At 54.8% G+C, this 17,650-nt stretch overlaps 1 protein-coding gene across 1 annotated transcript in view; it reads left to right on the top strand.

Annotated features, from left to right (window-relative positions):
• The window catches only part of GNB1L (G protein subunit beta 1 like), a 50,541-nt gene that overhangs the window by 32,114 nt on the left and 777 nt on the right, over window positions 1–17,650 (top strand). The window contains exons 5-6 of the mRNA XM_070399443.1: window positions 3,109–3,207; window positions 5,924–6,139. Coding sequence (XP_070255544.1) covers window positions 3,109–3,207; window positions 5,924–6,139 — 315 coding nt within the window. The remainder of the gene's footprint in view (window positions 1–3,108; window positions 3,208–5,923; window positions 6,140–17,650) is intronic.

Genomic DNA, 17,650 nt, shown 5'->3' with positions numbered 1-17,650 from the left:
ACTTTTCTTGCCAATTTGCCAAAAACCTGTTAAAAGTTTTATTAATGTGAAAAGAGAGAGGTGTGTTTCCTTCGGGAGGGCAGGAGCCGGGCAGCCAGCCTTCCCCCTGCACGCAGAGACGGCCCAGGGCCGAGCCAGCTCCCGCCGGGGCCAGGGTGCTGTGTGCTGGCTTCCACCTCGGCCACCCCTGGACTTCTGGCTGCTCTCGTCCCTCCTCCTGCCCTCACCCTCCACCCCGAACCCTCCTCTCCCGGGCCTGGTCCCTAAGACCACTTGTGCCTTCTGTTTGAGGCTGTTTGAACCCACCTCCTGGCTCCCAGCTCTGGCAGCATCTGTGTTTTTCAGGAGCAGCCAGTCCAGGGACCTGGCACATCCTGGGAAAATAGTTATTTTCCATGTTCCCACCTGGAATCTGCCTGGACGAGGCCCTGGAAAAGCATCGCTGGCCTGTGCCCAGACGATGCCGGGGGAGGACGTGCTCCTGCCCCACTTGGCCGTCTGGGTGGCCACACTTGCTCAAACCAACATTTTTCCTTCTGGAAATAAAAGGTGCAGTTGAGTGCCAGATGGAAAGCTCTCCAGTGTCTGCAGGAGGCTCTGGGCACAGGCCACGGGGCTGCCCTGGTCCTTGGGCCACAGCTCCTTGCTCTCCCTTCCCCGCGCTGCCTCCCACGGCGCCCAGCTCAGGCCTCGGGGCTGCCACGTTTCCCCCTGAGCCCCTCCCCTCCTGACCAGAGCAGACTTGCTGGGTGACTCCCGAGCCCAAAGACCAGATGGGCCATCCCTCACTGACCATGGACCTGTGTGCAGACCATGTCCAGCGACATCTGCTCCCTCCGACATCCCTCTCCCTGTGGCTGCTCCTCCCCCTCCAGCCACTCAGCATCTTTTTTTTTTTAAAATATATCTTACTGATTTTTTACAGAGAGGAAGGGGGAGGGATAGAGAGCTAGAAACACCGATGATGAGAGAGAAACACCGATCAGCTGCCTCCTGCACTCCCCTACTGGGGATGTGCCCGCAACCAAGGTACATGCCCCTGACCGGAATCGAACCCGGGACCCTTTAGTCCGCAGGCCGACACTCTATCCACTGAGCCACACCGGTCAGGGCCACTCAGCATCTTGAAACCAGCCTGTCCTCCCGATATGGTGACAAAAGGAACAAATCTCATTTTAAGAAATCTGAATAATTCAGGAAATAGAACAGTGCACAGAGTAGGAAATCACGTGACCTGCCCCCAGCAGCGTGGTCAGTGTGTCTCCAGGCCACGCCTCACCGCGCAGTGTGGGCTGGCTCACTGGACGCTGAAGCAGCCAAGGGGGCCCTGCCATTCGGCCACAGCCTGCGGCTTTGCGCTGTGCGGTGTTGGTGTGCGCAAGGCGTGGGGACGGAGCAGAGCTTCTCTCGCCGCCCTGGGTGAGCCATCCTGGCCGGGTGCTCTGTTGCCGGGGATGAGCCTGTCCCTGAGTTGGTATCACTCACTACAGAGACAGAAGGGCTGCAAAGCCCTCTCTCCTTTCTCCGAGGCTTTCTTTTTACTTCGGGCTCACACACTGGGTCTTGGTTGTCACACATCATCTTTCTTATATTTCTTTTCATTTTGCTAGAGCTCCTCCTCCGGCCTCTTGGCTGCTCCAGGGTCCTCTTTCTGGCCACCCTTTATTTCATGACCGTAACACAGTTCATGTCACTTCTGTTCTTTTCTGTCTCCTTCGTGGGCAGTGAGGGCCGATCCACCTGGTGTAGAGCCTGTGTGTCTGCGTGTGTGAGTGTGTGTGTGTGTGTGTGTGCGTGCGTGTTCACACCCGGCAGGGGCCCCAGCACTCACCCTTCCTACCAGTGCTGGGGCAAGGACGCTTTGCAGGCTTCCGTTGAGAGCCCTGCCTAGAGCACACCCACAGCCCCAGCTTGTGGACGTGCCGCCCAAGCAGAGAGGCAGGCGTGGGGCGCATTGCAGGGCCTCAAAGCTCAGAGGACCAGGCCACGACACCCTCCGGCATGGCACCAGCACATGTGGCAGAACTGGAACTCGGACTCGGGACTTAACTCTGGGGCCTGGGCCCTTCTCCTGTGCGTCTTAGCGAGAGCTCAGCCATGCTTGCACAACTCGAGTTCACCCTGGTTCTCCCTGCTAGCGGTTCTGTATTCTGGGCATCAGACAGTAGGCCAGCTGTCCCCTCAGCGCCCTCGACTCCTCTGAACTCACACTCCTGTCTGCAAACCAGAGCATGCCTCTGTGTGGGCGGAGCATGACGTGCGGCTCCACAGTGGCTGCCCATTGTTGCTGTGGTGTTGGTGGAGCTGCTCTCACCAGGGCATGGGGAGCTAAGGTCTGGCTGAACCCCCCAAACATGGAGCAGTGGACCTGCAGGAGTGGCACTGTTATCCCTGCTTGGCAGATGAGAAGCCGAGGCATGAGGGGTGCAGATGTCTGGGAGCCCAGTTCCAGTCTATGGGGCTCCAGCTCCTGAGCCTGCTCCTTTGGCTTTGGCTGTCCCCTCCCGACAGTGAGGGACAGAGCCTGGCCCAACTCAGTGGACAAGCCCGAGTCTGAGCTGTCTAGGTGACACAAAATACAGCCACAACACCCAGGCTCGAGGTACGGGCACTGAGCCAGGCTCCCCTGGTGCACATCATGGTTATTTCCTAGGCTGGGTGACGGGTCCCCAAGTGGTCCCCGCACAAGTCTGTACCATCAGATATGCTGAGAGTGCAGAGTCATTCCCGTAAAACCCACAGCAGGATAGGGAAGCAGGCAGAGGCCAGGAGAGTGGCCGCCCCGAGCAGTGCTGGGTGAGCCAGGCCTCCTGCTCGGCAAGGAGGTAAAGCTGGGGAGAGGCCGGAGGCTGCCCTGGGTAGAATGCTACTCGAGGGACGTGCCGAAGGTCGCTCAGGAATGATGCCACGCACGTTGTTTCACAAGGCTCGTACGTAGCACTCAAGCCCACGAGCCTGTGCGGCCTAATTAGGCTGGGCTCCCAGGTTCCTACTGGGAGCAGACAGAAACTCGCAGCAGCCTTAGCTAATCGCCTTAAAAGTCTCTTGTTTGTATAGAACAGACTCGACTTGGCGCCGGCCCAAATCAACTTGTTTTCTTACTGTCAGATTCAGATTCTGGAGATGCCATCCAAGACGTCAGTGTGCACCCTGAAGCCAGAGGCAGATGCCAAGCCAGGCATGCCCATGTGCCTGGAGCTGTGGCAGGTAAGGCCCAGTGCACGCCAGCCACGCCCTGTCAGCCACGCCCGCCGGGCCGTGAATCATGCCCCATTCAGGATTCGGTTTGTCGTCAAACCAACAGGGCAATTAGCCCCTCCGGAGAGCCTGTGCACGCCGCTTCCACCACAGCCTCCGTCCCCGACAGCCCCTGCCGCCCTCCTGCTGCTTCGAGGGATGCCCCTGCAAACTGCCACAGGGCTTCCGCTCTCCTCTGCAGGCTGGGCTGCGGGTAGGGGGCACCCCCTGCCAGTGTAGTGAGCGGGGACAGCTGGGTCAGCTGAGCTGGCCCCCTCCCAGGGTGGGTCTCCTTTTCTCTCTCCCCACCCTCCCATCCCCTCCCCGGGGCCTGCCCACCTTCACCGGAGGCCCTGGCTTTCCTTGAGGCACAGTTCCCCAAAGGTCAGAGGTCAACACTGGCTCCCAGTAGGCATACCCATGCCTTGGGTCACCCGTGTTTGGCCCAGCAAAGCAAATGGCTGGTGTGTTCACTCAGAAGGAATCCCGGGTAGCATCTTGGTCGTTGCAGAGACTGTGGGAAACAGGTCACTGAGCAGTGTCCATCTCAGGAGTGCTGCTCAGGCCATTTTCTCAGCTGTTTTCAGTTCACCGGCACCTTCTGAGGGCCACCCGTGTGCCTCAATGCCTGTTTGGACTCTTCCTGAGGGTTAGACCGATGGGCTCAGGCAGCTTGGAGATGATTGCGTGACCAATTAGGATTCAAGGGACAAGCATCCCCAGAGACCTTGCCCCAAGCCGTTTGCCCCTCTCAGGACCAGAAAGATTCCCTGGCCTTTCTAGCAGTTGGTTTCCTCCTGTAGTTTCTTAACCAATGACTTTCCAGTTGGAATTCCGGATCCCGGGTGAGGAGGTGAGGCTCCAAGGCTCGCTCGTCTGGGTGACAGAGCTCCTGGCGCCAGCAGGTTCGTGGCAGACGCTTGGTGGGAAATACCCCCGAGGCCATGATGCTGCGGGCGTGGTGTGGCGCTCACAGGCCCCGGGCAGGGCGTCAGGGGCTACATCCGCTCACACTCCACTCCCTGGAAATGCTGTCATTGCGTAATCGTGTAAAAATTCCAGCAGAAAAATGTGTAGAAATGGGATGTACAAACTTGTTAAGGTAATTAATATAGTTGACAGAAGGACAAATCACGTTTTTGTTAGTTGATATGGATCCAACACAAAAGAAAACTCTATGTTCATCTTAAACGTCCCTTTTTCTCTCCAAACCTGAAGGCCCAGGCTCCAGTTTATTGTGAGTGTGGCAGCATGGCCTGAAGTGGCGTTTTTCTCTGAAGTTTTCAGATGTAGTCTCGATTTGTTCCTCAAGGAGGCTGACCTGCGTTGCTATGGTGATTATCACGTAAAATGTCAGAATCAGAATCAAGCCTCATGCAGAGTTATTCACACCAGCCTTCAGAGCAATGGGCCCCACCCGAGCTGGGGGCTCCCCACAGGACCTCGAGGTGCCATGGACAGGGCCTGCCTGCTGGCGTCCCTCCGGGCCAGGGGTCACGGAGCAAATCCTCACAGTAACTTCAGGTCCTCAGCCCAGGGAGGTCAGCTTGGCACTGTGGGTGTGTCCTGCCGGCAGTCTGTCACTGGGGGGCCCAGAGGAGCCCTGCATGCTGGGAAAGAAGCTGGAGAGGCCTGCAGGGCAGGTGGGGAGTAGAGGCTGGAGCTCAGCATTTGGCCCCCTTGGCAACTGCTGGGTGAGCCCCTGCAGGCCAGTCTACCTGCTCTGGCTGCCCTGTCAGTGGTCTGTAGCCCCTCAGCTAGTTGAGGTGCTCAGAACCCAGAGGCACAGGTGACCCAGGAGGCAGTCTCGCTGACCAGCCCCCCTTTCTCACCGTTGACCATCAGGGCTGAAGGCCAGGCCGGGTCAGAGCTGGCGGGGATGTGCTCTGATTTCTCACACTCAAGTGGGGCCAAGCCCAGGCCATTCGGTGGGGGCTGCTGAGACAAGTGAAGAGACAAGGCATCGGCCAGAGTGTCGTCTGTCCCGGAAGCCACCTGGGCACCTGTCCTGGAGGCGTTTCCTGTTGGTAGTGTCTGGGGACTGGGCACCAAGCCTGGTGTGCCACTCGCGGTGCCAGGGTGACTTGGAGTTCTGCAGTGCTCTCTGGAGCCGATGCAGAGGCGAGATAAACGAGGCGTCTGCCCAGGGCGCGGGCCCTCTGACCTGTGCCCTCATTTATCACAATAGCTCAGCGCCGCCGCGGCTCACCCAGCCTCGGGATTGGGGGGGCTTCCGCAGCGACGTTGACAAAGCACAGAAAGTTCATTTTTCATTGACAAAGAGCTCACAATTTTCTTTGGTTGGTGGTTGTAGACAGGTGACTGGCTCCGCCCAGGGGTTGTTGGGAGTCTCAGGCCTGCGGAAAGGACCCTGTGATCCTAGCAGGACCCGGCTGGCGAACAGCGGCACGGCAGTGTTAGGTGGGGGCATGCTAAGTTCTGTGCCCTCCTGTTCTGGTCCCTGGGGTGCCCCAACACCAGCCCGCGCAGGTCCAGTACCAATGGTATCAGCCATCAGGGTGTGTGGAACCTCCACACTGTCACTGCCGTGTGAAGACCATGGGAAACAGCTCCTGGCTGGGCCACCCCCAGGCCAGCAGGAGAGACAGCCCATTTCCAGAGTCCCTTGTCCCCAAAGACGCACCAGGGACCCCTCAGGAGCTGACTGCTGTCCTGTTCCCCGCAGACTGACTCCAGCCCCCGCCCGTGCCTCCTGGCAGGCTATGAGGATGGATCGGTGGCCCTGTGGGATGTCTCCGAGCGGAAGGTGTGCAGCCGAATCGCCTGCCACACAGAGCCCGTCATGGGCCTTGACTTTGACTCCCAGAAGGCCAGGGGCGTCTCGGGCTCCGCGGAGAAGGCGCTGGCTGTCTGGAGCCTGGATGAGCAGCAGGCCCTGCAGGTCAGTGCGCCAGACCCGAGGTGTCATTTATCCTGCTCTGCACTAACAGTCTGATAGGCTGAAACAATATTTAGGCATGAAGAGGAGTTGTTGCAGATCGCTGGCTAATTAATCACTCCGAGGCGGGGTGCAGGCGGGCCTGTCTGTGGGGCCCGCGCAGGAAGAAGGGGGCGTGGGCGTTTGTGAACCGTTCACATGGTTTGGGTTTCTCTCAGACCCTGGGTTAATAGCAGTCACGTCTTGTCCATCTAGAGAAAAGGCATGTAGAGTCCAGGAGTAAGTACGCCAGCCCATTTGCAAAAACTCAGAGGAATTTGGTCAGCAAGGAACTGATTAATCAAAAAACAAAAATAGCCCAATGTGGAGAAATCCACGGAGTCACGCCCGGGTGGCGGTCTGCAAGCCGGCCCCAGGGAGGCCGTTCCTCACGGGCAGCGGGGAGGGGGTGTGAGGCCTCAGGGTGGAGTGGGGTGTTGCTGAAAGCCTCCCCCTAACGTCCCAGTGACCCTCACAACGTCCCAGTGGACTTTTCCATCCAGCCGGCCTCACGGAGCACCTGGGGGCCCCGTCTGGGCTGTGCCTGGTGCTCCGCACCGGTTGGCCTAGTCTATTTGCTCAGCCCTGTTTGGGATGGGAGGGATGGAGCTTGGGGGTGGGAGTCCTCCTACCCAGGCCTCACTCTGGTGCAGGTCCCAGGAGCTACAGGCCATGGGGGAGGAGATGCTGCTGGGTGTGTCCTGTACCTCCTGGCCCCCAGAGGGTCACCTAGGTGCACACTGGCTTCTGGGGGTGGGCGAGGAGCCCCCATTAGCCAGGGAGTCTGACCCAGGTCTGGGGGAGCAGGACTCCAGGTGGTGCCAGTAGCAGCAGCAGCCCAGCTCCTGACCTCACTGGGCTTTCATCACTGGTTGCTGCAGGGCAGGCCCTGGGCTGTCTCAGCAAGGCTGTGGTCCAGCTTCCCACCAGAGGTGGGAGGGCAGAGAAGAGGTGTCTTTCGGGGCCCCTCTCCAGGTGGGGAGCCTTGCCCAGCAGCCTACCAAGCCTGCCTTATAGTTGCCCAGACTGGACCCCACAGCAAGGGGAAGAGGCACCTTTGGGCCCCTCAGACACATGGGTGGGGTGGGGGAGGGATGGGCCCCAGGTGAAAATCAGAACACACTGTGACACCCAGCAGGCATCACCACGCTCTGGCTGTAACCTGGGGGTGTGACATTGTCACCAGATCACCCCAAGAGGACAGAGCGAGGACAGCCAGGACAGGGGGGGGGGGTCCAAGAGAGCAGTGATGCAAAAGTCTGAGGATAGACACTGAGGTTGGGTAGAGAGACTGGGAGGTGCCCTCCCATGCTACAGCTGAAGGGGCGACTGGCATCCCAGAAAGAATAGTCCTGCTGGGGAACCAAGGTTAGAACCAGAGCAGGTGGTGGGTGGCAGCAGGGGTAGGACCATGTCAACTGCCCAGATGTGAGGCTGCCCCGTGACTCTGCAGATGGGGTCTGAGGGTCTGTCTCGAGCCCTGTGAGTCATGCGGAGCAGCGATCGGAGTCCAACAAGACAGGAGAAGGAGGGATCACATGTCATGTTTGGGGACAGGGCACATGTTCACACTTCCTTGGCATCACCCTTCCCAATGTCCAACCATCCCTCCATCCTTCTGTCATCCCAGGGAGCCACAAGGCCCTGAAGGAAGGAGGTCAGACAGGCCTGCCAGTGAGGCCAGGCCAGGCAGTGGGGGCTGAGCTTCGAGTGCCTTCATCCTGGAGAAGGGCCCTTGTGGACCTGCTGGGGGTGGGAGGGAAGGTCATAACAATGGCGGCCGTCTTCAGAAGGAAGCGGAGCCACTCCGGTGCTCCATCTCCATGCGCTGGGTCCTCAGCAGTTGAGTCAGCCTTGCTGAGGACTGAGCCCTCCCCACCTCCATGGGCAGCAGGGTTCTTTCTCCCTCACACCCTCCCCTCCGGCTCCTCAAGCCTATAGAGACCCACTCACTGTGGAGTCCAGTGCTCCACCCCACTGCGCCTTGAACTTCACCAGCCTGACTTCTCCAAGAGCTGACCACTCGGGCAGCTTCCCTGAGGACCCTCCCCAGGCTGCAGCACTCCCGGGTCCCGGGAACGGGCCCTCCTGGCTCAGATCTGCCTGGTCTCTCCTGGCTCCCTCAAGAAACAGCTGCTGGAACTTAAGACTTAAATTTATGGGGCATGTTGCAGTCCAGAGATGAACTTTTACTGTACTGATGAATTGAAAAGTTAAAGCAGAGGGCATTATTAATGAATTGGAAAGTTCCAGCAGACGGTGAGCAGGCTCGGCAGGATGGCTGTCGTTGGCGTGATGGCGGTGCCTGGGCCGGGGCCTCGCTCAGCCGGAGAGGGCTCCTCCCGCTGAGCACGCCACCTCACCCAAGGACAGCTGGGCATCACCTTCAAAGTTGGTTCGGCCCAGAGGCCCTGGAGACTTTGGGGCTGGGCAGCGCAGGCCTCTGAGGAGGAAGCATCTGGGGCCCCCAGGCCCTCGTCATCCACAGGCGTCCTTGCCCCGGGGCCCTTGGGGCGCTGTGCCCGGCCCTGCCACGTGGGCACAGATGTGCCTCACCTTTCGGCCTGCTGCTGAAGTCTCTAATGAGCCCAAATCAATCTCTCCCAGGCGGGCCCTGGGCGCGGAGACGCAGATGAGGTTTCCCGCAGCAGAGCGTGGGTAATGGGAACCAGATGGCGGCCGCGCTGCGTGCACATTCCTGGCACCTGAGGTCATGCGCTGCGAGAGCCACTGGTGGCCAGGGATCCTCCCCGGAGGGGCCTGGTCCAGGACAGGTTTGGCCAGAGCTGGGGTAGTGGCCAGGAGTCCTCAGTCACCTGCATCAGGATGCTGCAGCCTTGAGGACGCGCCGTGACGCCAGGCTGCTCACCTGCCTTCCCAAGGTGGCTTTCCAGGGTGCCACCAGGAGCTCAGGCCTCTGTCGTCAGACACAGGTGGTGCACAGACCTGCTCCTTCTTCCCACACTTGGGGCAGGGCCCACGGCCTTGAAGCAGGGGCTGATTTACGGCCAGCAATATTTTTAGGCCTTTAAATAATAATGAGGCCCCCCCACCCCAGCCAGCCAGGACTGGGAAGCAGGCTAACCGCGCTCCCCCCTCACCGTGCCTGAGGCTGGCCAGGTGTCCCTGCTGCCTGGCCACTGCCCTCCCTCTCCTCGGCCCTGCGGGGGCTTCCCTCCAAACTGTTGGCAGCAGGGCATGTGGGGCAGGTTCGGGGCGCCCACAGGACCCTGACGGAGCATGTTCCTCCTGACTTTATAACTGGAGAAAAGAGCCGTGGCACCACCCGGCCGGTTGTATGCGTCTCAGGAACACGGTGGGAGGGGGCTCTGGCCATGTTCACCGTGAACACCCAACAGGACTCCTCTTCCTGAGAACACACGCAGCACGGGGACAGCCTCTCCCCATGTAGGTCCCCATGAAACTTCATTGCCTCTTCTCATGCCATGGGGAGCTGTGAGCCGCCAGCCCTGGCCTCGCTGCTGCTGCTGCTGCTGCTGCTGCTGCTGCTGCTGCACTTCCAGGAGGAGCTGTGAGGGTGGCAGGTGGGGAGTCTCATAGCTGACCCCTGGGCAGCACTGGGTACCTCAGCCCCTGCCAGGTGGCGATGCTGCCATGGGGGTGTGAGAACGCTGGTGGCTCGGGGGTGAAGTTCACAGGAGAAAAGGGTGGGGGACAGTGGCGGTCAGCCTCTCGAGCCTGTTCCAGCTGCCAGCTCTCTGTCCAGGCGACTCAGGAGGGGCTCGGGCAGATACGCCTCCACACGGGCGCACGCGTGGAATTGTCTTCTCACCCCCACAGTGGCACCCACCTCCATGGCCCTGCTCCAGCGCGTGCCCATCTTGGCAGCCTGTGTGTGGAGCCAGGAGTGCAGGACATGCTGAGTGGAAGCAGGAACCACCGAGGGCGTCCTGGCGGAGCCACTGGTGGGACGGGAGAGCCGCATTGGCTGCGTGGGTTGCAACTTTTCATTATCGGGTTAGGTCCTCTTCCACTCCTGGTGGGGAGGAGATCTGATCATGAGGCCTTGTTGGGCCATCAGACTCATGGCTTTTCTTCTCAAATCTGATGACTTAGTGAATTCTGTTGTTCGGTTTCTGGTAACATTGCAACAATTGCACAGTGCTAAATAACCCGCTACTTAGCATGTCCTCTGGGGGGCTCGGTTGGAGTTGTTCAGGGCCGTATGTCAGTAGACTGAGCTGTGCCCCCTCTTCTGTCTCCTCACACTGCTGATTGTATCCGGGTGTCAGGAGCCCAGAACCGGGAGCCAGGCATCCCCTCCTCTACTGATCTCTGGACACGTCGACAGGGGGCCTGTTTCTGGAGTGGCTGTGGGTCAGTCCTTGCCTGTTCCGGCGGCAGGCGTGTTCTCTGTAGGGAAGGTCTAATTTTCTTCTTGGACTAACTTAGGTGTTTTGATTTTTGGGGTTAGTTTTATTTTCCTATAGGCATAAAAATCCTCAAGGCATTTTCGTATTGACTTTTTCTTAGGCATTGGTAAGGACCGTGTACATTTCTGCTGTATTTGCAGGAATGTCCCTTTATTATTCCTGATCAGCATTGTTTTTGTTGATCTTTCTTTTTCTGTTCCAGCATTTCTGCTCGGCTCTTCCCCTGCCTCCCTCCCGTGCTCTCTGGGCTCGCGCTGTGGCTGACTTGAGCTGGGTGCATGACGCATTCGTTCCCGGCCTTTTCTCAAAGCAGCTGAAGTCTGCGTCCCACATTGTACGATGTCGCCGTCTTCATCACCACTCACTCTGGGCGGACCTGATTTTTATTTGTTCTCTGACTGCTGAGCTGATTAGAGTGTTTTTATGTTTCCAAATGTTTGATTTTTTTCCCCCACTTATTTTTTATTTTTCATTTTCTAGTTTAATTCCATTGTGGTCGGAGAAGAAGGTCTGAATGATATCAGCTCTTTGAAATGTGGAGGCCAGTCCAGTCTCACGAGGGCTCCACATGTGCCGGGAAGGGAAGTGCTTCTCCCTGCGAGATGCACGGCTGTACCTGTGCGCACTGGGTCAGCGCGGCATCCCCTGTGCCTGTGACCCGCGGACCTGGAAGGCTCAGGTGGAGCCTCCAGCTGCTGCACATCTTGCTAACCTTTCCTGTGTCCTCTTTCTGCATTTCAAAGCTGGCTTACGGACATACAAGTTCAGAATGCTAACCTTCATGGGGAATTGAACCTTTTCTTTTTTTTTTAATGTTTTTATTAATTTCAGAGAGAGGGAGGGGGGAGAGAGAGAGATAGAAACATCAATGATGAGAGAGAATCATTGATCGGCTGCCTCCTGCACGCCCCCTACTGGGGATCAAGCCCGCAACCCGTGCAAGTGCCCTGACCGGGAATCGAACCGTGACCTCCTGGTTCATAGGTTGACCCTCAATCACTGAGCCACGCCGGCCGGGCTGAACCTCCTCTTTAGTCACCCTATTATCTCTGGAAAGGATTTTTACCTAAAGGCCAATTTTGCCAACTGTTAACATGGCTCAGGCCAAGTTTCTTCTGATTATACATCCTTTTACAGCTTTTACCTTTTTAATCCTTTCGCCTTCCCCCTTCCTCCAGATGTCCTGTCACACAGATTGCATCTCCTCGTTACCAGGCTGAGCCATGAGTGCTGCCCACATTGTTGCATCTCAGGCCCTCCTTTCTAGAAATGGAGGGGCCTGTCCTCAGGAGTCCTTCAGTGGGGACCTCTGAGTGGAGCCGCATGTTGGCGGTGCCCACGGTTGTAGGTGCTCCTCCGGGTTCGCGTTGCCCCTCCTCCGGTCCGCGGCGGACTCGGCTTCCAGTCCAGTCACCAGCCTTTGCGGGTCTGTCCCACGCATTTTGATTTATTGTGTCTTCATTTTTATATTCAGTTGAAAATTCTTTCTATTTTCCCTTGTGATTTCTGCTTTGATCCAGTGGTTCCTTAGAAGTATATTATTTAATTTCCAAATATTTGTTGAATTTGTGGCTATCTTTAATCTCGGTTAATTCTGCTGTCAGTGAAGGTGCCCTGTGCAATGTCAGGATGCAGATATTTATTGAGGCTTGTGTTTTGGCCCAGCACATGGTGTATCTTGGTGAAAGCGCATGTGTTCTGCAGTTGTTGGGCGGAGTGTTCTGTCAGCCCGACGTAGGTCGGGGTGCTCGGTAGTGCTGTTCAGGTCTTCAGGGTCCTTACCCATCTTTTTGTCTAGTTTTCTACCAGGTCCCGAGTGAGGGCTCACCGTGTCTGGGTGAGGTTGTGCACGCACCTGCCTCTCCCTTCAGTTCTGTCAGGTTTGCTTCATGAATTGTAAAGCTCTGTCGTTAGGACTGTAAGCATTTCAGATGGTTACTGCGCTGCTGGATGGTCATTTTATGAAATGTCCTCCGTGTCTCTTGTAACATCCTTTGTCCTGAAGTCGGCTTTGTTTGATTCTAGAACTGTGGCATGAGCTTTATTCTGTTTCCTCTTTGCACGATATATCTCTTACATTAAAAAAAAAAATCTTTATTGCTAAAAGTATTACATAGTTTCCCCTTCCCCCCCATTGACCTCTTCTGGCCCACCTCCACCCCCAACCCAAGGCCTTCACCAACACCCTCTCACTTTTAACCTGTCTTGATCTCTTTGTATTTAAAAGCATCTTTTGTAGTCTTGCTTTTGGACCCTTTGTGACAATCTCCGTCTTTTAATTGGAGCGTTTAGTCTGTTTGCACTTATTATCATTAGTGATGTGTCTGGCAGTCAGTCTACCATCTTGGTATGTTTTCCACCTGCCACCTCTCTTTTTGACCCGCTTTTACTCCTTTCCCGCTTCTTGTGTATTAATCAAATATTTGTTTTTTAGTATTCCATTTCATTTCCTCTCCTGGCTTCCTCACTGTGCAGCCCTTGTCTGCTTGTGTTGTCACCCTGCCTGTCATGTGTCATAGCCCTGCACGAGCAGGATTGCCGTGCCCACCCTCCCGTGCTTTCTGCTGTGCTGTTGTATGTTTTACTTTCACACTCACTGTAAACCCCCCCTTACAATGTTACTGGTTTTGCGTTAAAACATGGGTTGTGCCTTAGCCGGTTTGGCTCAGTGGATAGAACGTCGGCCTGAGGGCTGAGGGTTCCAGGGTTCAACTCTAGTCAAGGGCCCATGCCCAGGTTGAGGACTCGATCTCCAGCAGGGGGTGTGCAGGAGGCGGCCGATCCATGATTCTCTCTCATCATTATGTTTCTATCTCTCTCCTCCCCCTTCCTCTCTGAAAGCAATAAAAAAAATAAAAAAAAAATCAGTTGTTATTTCTTAAAAATCACAGGAAATAAAAATATATTATTACAAAAATTTCATTTTTTAACATTGTAGGTTTCAGATGTCATAATCTCTTGAATGCTGGCACCTCACCCAGCCCTGGTGCTAATGAACTGTGCCCGGAAGCCCAGAGAGCCCCTTGGCTCCTGGGTGAACCCCATTTAGGGCCATCCAAATGTGGTTGTCTGCAACTGATTTTAATAGAAAAATCAATCAGATCCTTGTCCCCTGGGGACAAATGTGATGGGTGTGTTAATTTCATTAACGAGAATGCAGCCAACCAGAAAAATGAATAAAATCAGCTTTATGCAGCTTAAACACTGACATTTGAAACAAATCATTATTGCATTAACTGTCACACTGGTAACTCTAGAATCTAAGGAAAAAATATATTATGGATGTTTTTATAAACCTTTGCAAATGCACTGATAAAATAATTTATGATCATTTGAAAACATGGTTGGGTCCTGGTGAATATTTGCTCTCTAAATAAGTTACCCTATTATCCCAGGCACATTTTACCCCTCTGTGCCATTCCCAGCCCTAACCCCCATCTTTCACAACGGAGACAGCAGAGGCGCTCTGCATTTATTTATTTATTTTTAATTTCTTAAATACATTCTTATTGATTTCAGAAAGGAAGGGAGAGGGAGAGAGAGAGAGAGAAACATCAATGATGAGAAAGAATCATCAATTGGCTGCCTCCTGCACTCTTGGGGATCGAGCCCACAACCCAGGCATGTGCCCTTGACCAGAATCAAACCCAGGACCCCTCAGTCAACAGGCCGACGCTCTATCCACTGAGCCAAACCAGCTAAGACTGGAGGCTCTCTTTAAACAAACCTGATGAGCAAGGGGGCACTTCTTCATTCTGGCCTGACCCTGCCCTTGAAGTGGAAGACTTGGTGCAGTGACAGACTCATCTGAAATGTGCGTCTGGTCAGAGGCTGGTGCTGCCGAGCCCTGAGAGTCAGGTAGCATCAGTCTTCCAACTTTATTTTCTCCTTTAATACCGTGTTGGCTATTCTGGGTTGTTGTTTTTTTAAACTTTCATTTCTCTGGTAATAGTTCCTATCTGTTCACTCACTAAGGCAGTTTTTTTTTTTTTTTTTTGTAATTATTTAGTGCATTTCCTTTCATGTTTTCTTTAAAAACATATTTAAATAGTTGCTTTAAAATCTCTGTCTGATATGTTCAACATCTGTGCCATTCTGGGTCAGTTTCTATTAACTGCTTTTTTCCCCCTTGACTATGGCTCATCATATATTTCTGCTTCTTTGCGTGTCTAATAATTTTTTGTTTGTTTGCTGGACATTGTAAATAATATGAGATAGAGACTCTGAATTCTATTCTTTTGCTTTGAAGAGTGTTCACTTTTGTTCTTGCAGGCAGTTCAGTCACTGGCTGTTCACCTTGAACGTGTGTGGGTTTGGTTTTGTGCTCTGTTAGGGCAGGTCTGTGGGAAGCCCAGGGTCATTCCCAGGTTCCTCTCATGTGGTGGGACCAACTTCCCAACTCGTAGGGCCTGGTTTCCCGCTTCGTCACACTAAGTCTGGAGTGGGCCCTGCCCGAAGGTGTAATCCTCATTCTTGAAGCCAGGCCATGTGGCATCTCAGTGAGTATTAGATTGTCAGGCTGTCTTTGCACTCGAGTCCCGGCTGGGCCTGAGATCGCTGTTGGTCTCTTGTGTCTGTAATGTTTAACCCTGTAGCAGCCACTGTCTGGTGAACCTGGTGTGGTGCCCTGAGCATGCAGCCTCCCACAGAAGTCATGGGACCACACACGGCCTCAGTCCCTCCACCAGCCCCCTCTATGCCGCTGCCATGCCCAGATTTCAGCTGCTCTCACTGCCCCACACTCTGACCCCTGCCTTTCCACTTCACATAGCTGCTGGGCTCCACCCGGACCCGTGGCTGGAACGTTCCCTGGTCAGAGAGCTGCTGGGGCATTTGGGAGATTTATCTCATCAGCTGCCCTTGCCTCCTGTTTCCGGTACCTGTTCATAGTTGTGTCGTATATTTTGTCCAGTTTGATGGTTGTTTACAGCAAGAGGACTGGCCTGGTACCAGTTACTCCATCACAGCCACTTTCCGATTATTCTTGCTTCACGAACGATAAGATGTTTATTTGTTGATGGATATTCATAGCTCTTTATTATGACTTGTACCCTTTATCATTGTTAAGTATGGTATATAGTCTGACACAATGCTTTTGGCTCTGAATTCAGCCTTTCTTCATAAGATTGGACCCCTGTCTCTCTTGTCTGCAGTCTCCTAGTATATCTTTGCCAATCATCCTGTTGGCATCTCCCTCATACGTAGCACAGATTTGGATTAATTTTGGATTCCAATCATAAATCTGCTGTTTAATCCTTGGTGGAGAAATACAAGGGAAAATGCTAGGAAACAAAGGTACCTAAAGTCTGGGGTGGTGGGGCAGAGGAAATAACGCTTTGTCATTATTGACAGTGTCGATGATCTCTCACATAGGAGGTTTACTATTGTATCTTTTCCCCAAATGACAAAAGATGGGCAAATCGGTAACTTCGCATCCCATCGCTCTTGCTACCCTCCCATGTTTCTGTTAGTTACATAACCGGTTCTATAGCCATAATCCCCATATTGTTTTAGACCTAATCCTACAGGTAAGTCGATGCCGTGTTCTCTGCCAGGCCATTTGCTGCAGTTCTCCAGTTCTCTTAGGAGACTGGGGTTAATCTCCTAGTCCTTCAGGAAGAGCTTATGGGAGCCTATAACTTTGAGTTCTTACATGTTCAAAAATGCTTGTCTATTGTTTTTATACTTGAGCGGCAGTTTGGCTGGATATAAAATTCTTGGGGCCCTGCCTCCTCCACAGCCTCTGCAGGCATCACTCTGCTGTCTGCTGGCACGAATGTGGCCTGGAGCATTCTGAGGACAGCCTCAACCTTTCCCTCATAAACCGACTTGCTCTGTTTGCCTGACTACCAAAGGGACTTTTTCTCTATTATGTCCAATGATTTGACCGGACATATCTTAACACTGACTGTTCTCTTTGTTCCCCTTTCATTTTGCTCACTTAGTACCATTCCCGCCTTCACTGTCTTGTTACGAGGCTCCGAGTCTCCGTCTGCTGTTTCGATTCCCCCTCGTGTCTCTGCGTTTTCCTTCCCCCTCGTCCTGTGCTCTGCCTGTGCTTTCCTCCTCTCTTGTGCTGCTTCATGAAGTTTTGTTTGTGAATTTAAGGCTGAAATGCTTGCTGACATTTGCCATTGGCTTGTAAGGAATGTGGCCATTTCTTTTTCTGCATTTCTTTCCTTCATTTCCCTTGTGTTATCTTTGTAGAAATGAGTGATTCTCATCTAGGGCACTGTGGCCCCATTGGGAGGTGACTCAGGAGAACAGGGGGTGCTGGTGGGGGGTGGCCAGGTGAGTTCTGGGCAGCGTGATCTCGTGATGCACAGAGCTAGGTCAAACACAGGAGCAGTGGAAGGAGGTGGCCAGTTGAGGTTGTCACAATGACGGCCAAGTGCCTCTGTCATTTAGTGTTGGGGGGACAGAGGTGCCAGGTGCCCTGCGGTCCTGTGTAACTGAGAGCTGCGTGACCACAGGCAGCTCTGGTTGCAGGAGGCACCTGGCACTGAGGGGTCATCACCTGGCACTGAGGAGTATGGGGGTGTCAGCGCCAGAGATGCCAGCCCTGATGGTTGCTCCTCACCAATGATGTGCCTGTGCAACTTGTTTTGTGCCAGCATCGCTTTCTTCTGGGACCCAGGCTGGGGACGAAGGCTTTCCCGTGGCCTTAGCTGTGCCCTGCAGCCTGTGGTCACGTCCTCCGCTCGCCTCGCCCACATGCTGCTCATTCCCACTCTTGGCGGCCTTCAACCCCTCTCGCCTTTTGAGGTTTCACTTCATCTCAGTTTTGCTGAAGATGGGCTTTGCGTTGGCTGTACTCCGGGTGCTCTGGGCGGGTGTGAGGTTTCTCCGGAGGGAGGCATGCCGGCTTCGTGTTGCCGTCGAGCTGGAAATGTTGCCGCACACCTGGACACTGGGTGCAGTGTGAGGGGCCCCATGATCCCTTCCACTGAGCTTTTTCCTGAGGGCCTGATGGGGGGGGGTCAGAGCCCCCAATTCCCAGCAGACCTCGTGCAAGGGGCTTGTGCAGGGGGCAGCTCTGTGGGGCCTCAGGACTCTCTGAGGGAAGGTCCAAAGTCCTCCA

This window comes from Myotis yumanensis, unplaced genomic scaffold (assembly GCF_028538775.1).
Source record: "Myotis yumanensis isolate MYYU_CA2020_CCGP unplaced genomic scaffold, mMyoYum1.0.hap1 SCAF_19, whole genome shotgun sequence".
In the NCBI taxonomy this organism is placed as follows: Eukaryota; Metazoa; Chordata; class Mammalia; order Chiroptera; family Vespertilionidae; genus Myotis; species Myotis yumanensis.
The sequence above is the reverse complement of the archived record's forward strand: the minus strand, read 5'-3'. Positions and strand labels throughout refer to the sequence as shown.